At 35.7% G+C, this 5361-nt stretch overlaps 1 protein-coding gene across 1 annotated transcript in view; it reads right to left on the bottom strand.

Annotated features, from left to right (window-relative positions):
- The window catches only part of LANCL2 (LanC lantibiotic synthetase component C-like 2 (bacterial)), a 155469-nt gene that overhangs the window by 79424 nt on the left and 70684 nt on the right, over window positions 1-5361 (bottom strand). Inside the window, exon 2 of the mRNA XM_006898597.1 lies at window positions 1986-2103. Coding sequence (XP_006898659.1) covers window positions 1986-2103 — 118 coding nt within the window. The remainder of the gene's footprint in view (window positions 1-1985; window positions 2104-5361) is intronic.

Here is a 5361-nt window from a genome sequence, read left to right as displayed (position 1 = left end):
CCAAGACTGTTGACTGTGGAGCCAAGCAAACTGAAGCTGTGAACAATCTCAATCTCTTCACCATCCATCCTGATGCTGCCAATCAGCCCAGTGGTGAGAATCTTTGTCTTCTTGATATTGAGCCTCAATCCATAGTGAAGGTGGTAATCCTTGACCAGGTCCTCTTCAGTTTCAGCAAGCATGATTGTGTCATGTGCATAATGCAGAATTTTGATGAATCTTCCACCAATTCTGATGCCCCACTTCTTCTCATAGAGACCAGCCTCCCAGATAATCTATTCTGCATATAGGTTGAAAAGGAATGGAGACAAGACACATCCCTGGCATACACCCTTCCCAATTTGAACCATGCAGTGTTTCCTTGTTCTGTTCTGACAACTGCCTCCTAGACCAAATAGAGGTTTCGCATTAGCACAATCAAGTGTTCTGGAATTTCCATTCCTCTCAGAATTAGCCACAGTTTGTTGTGATCCACACAGTCAAACACCTTTGCATTATAAATGAAACACGGATAGACATTCCTCTGATACTCTCTGTTTTCAGCCAAGATCCATCTAACATTAGGTACAATATCCCTAGTACCACAACTCCTTCTAAACCCAGCCTGGACTTCTGGCAGTTCTCTGTTGATGTGTTGCTCCAGTTGTTTTTTGGATAATCTTAGCACAATATTGCTTGCGTGTGATATCAATGATATTGTTCAATAACTGCAACACTCTGTTGGGTCAACCTTTGTTTGGAATGGGAACAAATACAGATCTCTTCCAGTCAGTTGGCCAAGTGCTTGTTCTCCAGATTTCTTGGCACAACTTGGTGAGTACATCCAGGGCAGCATCTGTTAGTTGAAATATGTCAATTGCTATACCATCTATTCCTAGGGCCTTATTTTTTGCTATTTCCTTCAAAGCAAATTGAACTTCTTCCTTCATCACCATAGGCTCTTTTTTATACGTTGTTTCATGAAATTCTTCTGTGTCTGCCAATTCCTTTCGGTACAGTGACTATGTATAGTGAAAAAATATAACCCTGATCCATATCTTTCCCAATTTTAAGGCAGGTAATAAATATTCTCTTGTTCTGTTCAAAATGCTGCTTCTTAATCTATGTACTGATTCTTCAGGAACATGATTAAGTGCTAGAATTGCCATTGTTTCCAATGTCATCCAAAAATTTTATGTAACCTACACAGTCAAATGTCTTTGTGTCATAAGAAAATGTAAGCAAACATCTTTTTTATAATTTCTACTTTTAGCCACGATCCACTGAACATCAGCAATGGTGCCCTTCATTCCATATCCTCTTCTGAATTCAGCTTGAATTTCTAGCAGTTCAATGTTGAGATGTATTCCTGAGTATTCCATCCAGGAAGAGCTATATGTCTAATAACCATTTGTGTTAGTTTTTGCAATAACTAAGTTTCCAGAATTCCAAATTCTATCATATCTTTTTTACTAGCAAGGCCATATTTTCTAACTACCCAGGCCTTCTCTGTTTCTAACTTTTGCAATCACCAGCAATTAATAATGCAGCCTGGTCAAATGTTTACTCAATTTCAGACTACATAACTGGGAAACAATCTTCAATTTCTTCATGTTTAGCATTAGTGGTTGGTACACAAATCTGAATAATACTCTTATTTACTGGTTTTCTTTGGAAACAATTGTTTAAAACATAATACTTAAACTATATGTAAGAGTGGTCATATATAAGTCTTATTTCCACAAAGCCCTGTCTACTGTTTCCTTACTATCAGCTACAAATTGCCACATATATAATATTGCATATTAAAGACAAATTTCATGCAGCATGCATTTCTTTAGAGACATAATTAAAAAGCAGTTCATCAGTTAAAATGTATCCCAAAGTCTTATTAAATAGGCATAGTTTATTATTTTGAAAGAAAGTTTTAAAAGAAGTCTTAACTCAAGCCTTAATCTGATAGCCCAAGAAGACACTATATGGTTTCTTATACCCCACATTCTCACCTGTCCAACCAGTATATGCAGAGCAGTCATGTGGATCAGCTGTCTTCAATCCCTCTTCCATTTGCTGGACCAGATCTTTAATTTTGGTCTGGATGCGCTTTGTGAAACTAAAAACGAGCTGAAAACCAAAATAAATAAAAAAAAATTAAATGTACAAAACAAAACAAATGCACAAATAGGATGTTGCAATAAATATTTAATCTACAGTGTAAAGGGTAAGAATATAAATTCTGGAAGGCAACAGATTTCCCTGCTCCCAGTCTGCCATTCAGGCACTTTGAGTTAAACATTGCTATCTAGCTATATCACAAAGGATTCTTTAAGCTCAAGCAGAAGAGGGAAGTGCAGAAAAAGCCACAGTTTCTGGAAGGCAACAGATTTTCCTGTTCTTCTATTCAGATTTTTGGTTAAACACTGCTGTATAGCTACATCACTTGGAATTCCTTAAGCTCAAATGGAAGAAACCACAGCCAGGCCGGGCCAAGCAGTGTTGTGGAAGGCAATTGATTTCTCTGTTCCGCCATTCAGGTACTTTAGGTTAAGAAGGGAGAAAAAATATACAGGTCCTTCACAAAACATTGTCATATTCTGGGTCACCATATAGTTGCAACAACCTAACATCAATTAAGATTAACATAACGTCAAGAAAGCAATAGTTTGCCTCAGTCATTATGGAAAAAATAACACTTCCCTTAAAAAAAAGGAGACCCAATGAATACCCCAGATAGAGAAAATCAGAAGAACTGTGTTGGCATTGATTTATTTCAACATCTACTGAAGAAGCTGCAAATGATGGAAGAAACAATGGAAGCCATTAAGAGGGCAAATAACCCAGAGACAGTAATCCAGAAGAAATGTATTGATGAGGACCAACTTGAACAGTTAGAAAAAGAGACTAAGCAAAAGACGGAAGAAAGAACTGATAGTAGTCATAAAGAGGTACAAGAACTTAAAAAAATCATGACAAGATAAAGAGGGTACAGACAACACAGTAATAGAAAGAACAGAAAATCATTAAGTGTAATCCAGAATATTGAGATCAAACTGGCAGAAGCAACCAACATGCTGGTAGGACAAAAAACTAGAACTACACTACAGAGATGGAACAAAGAGTCAGTGAGCTGGAAGACAAGAGACTCACTGGAAACATACTAGAAAAAAAAATAGAGATGAACCTTAATGAAAATTAAGAATACATTAGGATCTTTTGGGATGACATTATAAGGAACAAGATACGTATGACTGGAATTCGAGAACATAGAAGTGTCAGGGAAGTTAGTCAGATAACTGTGAAAGAAGTACTGGAAGAAAACTTCCCAAGTGTTTTGAAGAATAAGGAAATCCACATTCAATAAGCACAGCGAACACCAAATAGACTAAACTCAAACAAAAAAATATCAAGACATATCATAGTCAAATTCACCAAATTAAAAATTAAGGATAGGATACTAAAAGCAGTGTAAGAAATACAAAGAGCTACCTGCAAACAGGAAACAATTATAGTAAGTTGTGATTTCTCAGCAGAAATCATGAATGCTAGAAGACAACGGGATGGCATATACAAAAAGATGAAAGAAAACAATTTGCCAGCCAAGAATCCTATTTCCAGCAAAGCTCTCCATCAAATATGAAAGAGAACTTAGATCCTTTGCAGAAAAGAAGAAACATAAAGATTTTGACAAAACAAGACCATAACTATAAGAAATTGTAAGTGCAGTGCTTCTCACAGAGACATCAAAGGAAAAGTAACTGGACCATAGTAACCAGAAACAACAAAAAAAGAAATACAGCAAAATGGCAACAATAAAACATGGCCTGAAAAGAATAATACTTAAATGTGAATGGACTAAATGTGCCAATTAAGAGTAGCTGAATGGACAAAAAACATAGCCTACAAGCATGTTGCCTACAAGAGACACATGTAAAATATTAAGAGAAAGACAGACTCAAAATCACACTCAAAAACCTGGGGGGAAAAAATACCAAACAAATGACAACCTCAAAAAAAGCAATACTAATCTCTGATAAAATAGACTTCAGGACGAAAACCACCATAAAAGATAAGGAAGGGCAAAAAAGATCAAGAAGACATTACCTTGGTCAACACTTATACAACAAATGAAAGATCTAAAAAACACATAAAACAATGGTTAACAATTGAAGATAAAAATAGACAGCACGAAAATGGTAAAGACTTCAACACCAAAAAATACATGAACTCAAAAGAAACGCAACAAAGATTCAGAAGATCTAAACTATACATACAATCAGCCATCTTGACCTTGTGGAAATATTCAGGGTACTACACCAACTAAAACTCAATTCACTTTCTTCTCAAGTGCATATGGTACATTCTCCAGAACTGATCATATATTGAGACACAGGGCAAGCCTCAACAAATTAAAAAACACTAAAATAATGCAAAGTATCTTCTCAGACCACAATTCCATAAAACTAGAAATTAACGAAGGAAGGATAAAGCTTATAAAATCACCTGTGTGGAAGCAAAATAACTCTCTGATAGAACATGACTGAGTTATAAAAGAAATAAAGAAAGAAATATAATAGTTCCTTGAGGGGAGCTCTGGTGGCCTAGTGGCAAGAAGCTGCACTGCAATCCCAGAGATATGCGGTTTGAATCCACCAGATGCTCTGTTGGAGAAGGGGGGGCAATCTCCTCCTGTACCAGTCAGATCTGATTTGATGGTACACACACAAAAAATAATAAAATAAAATAAATTACAAAAAATAGTTCCTTGAAACAAATAAAAATGAAAATATAACATATTAAAACCTGTGGGATGCAGCTAAGGCAGTACTCAGGAGGCAGTTCATAGCAATAGGCACATACATTAAAAAAAAAAAAAAGAAAAATGATCAATGCTTTAAATCAACACCTTCACCAACTAGAAGAAGAAGGACAATTTAATCCTACAGCCTATCCAACAAAGGAAATTATAATCATAAGAGCTGAAATTAATGAGGTAGAGAACAGAAAAACAATTGAAATCATCAATAAGACCAGGGGCTGGTTTTTAAAAATGGTCCATAAAATCAATAAATCACTGGCAAAAGACACTTTCTCATTTAAGAAATTATAGAAGTGACATCACAACAGAACCAGATGACATTAAATCAACAATATCAGAATACTATGCAAAGCTAAATTCTGATAAATTTGAAAAGCTATACTCTGATATCTGAATGCATATATCTGCATATATCATTCAGATATATGCACCAACAACCAGAGCCAAAGAAGAAGAAATAGATGATTGCTACCAACTTTTACAGTCGGAGATAGATCGAACATGCAATCAAGATGCATTGATAATAATGGGTGACTGGAATGCAAAAGTTGGGAATAGTGAAGAAG

This window comes from Elephantulus edwardii, unplaced genomic scaffold, assembly GCF_000299155.1.
Source record: "Elephantulus edwardii isolate Elephantulus edwardi_28Jun2011 unplaced genomic scaffold, EleEdw1.0 scaffold00234, whole genome shotgun sequence".
Taxonomy (NCBI): domain Eukaryota; kingdom Metazoa; phylum Chordata; class Mammalia; order Macroscelidea; family Macroscelididae; genus Elephantulus; species Elephantulus edwardii.
Note: the sequence above shows the minus strand (reverse complement) of the source record. Positions and strands in the feature narration are given on the sequence as shown.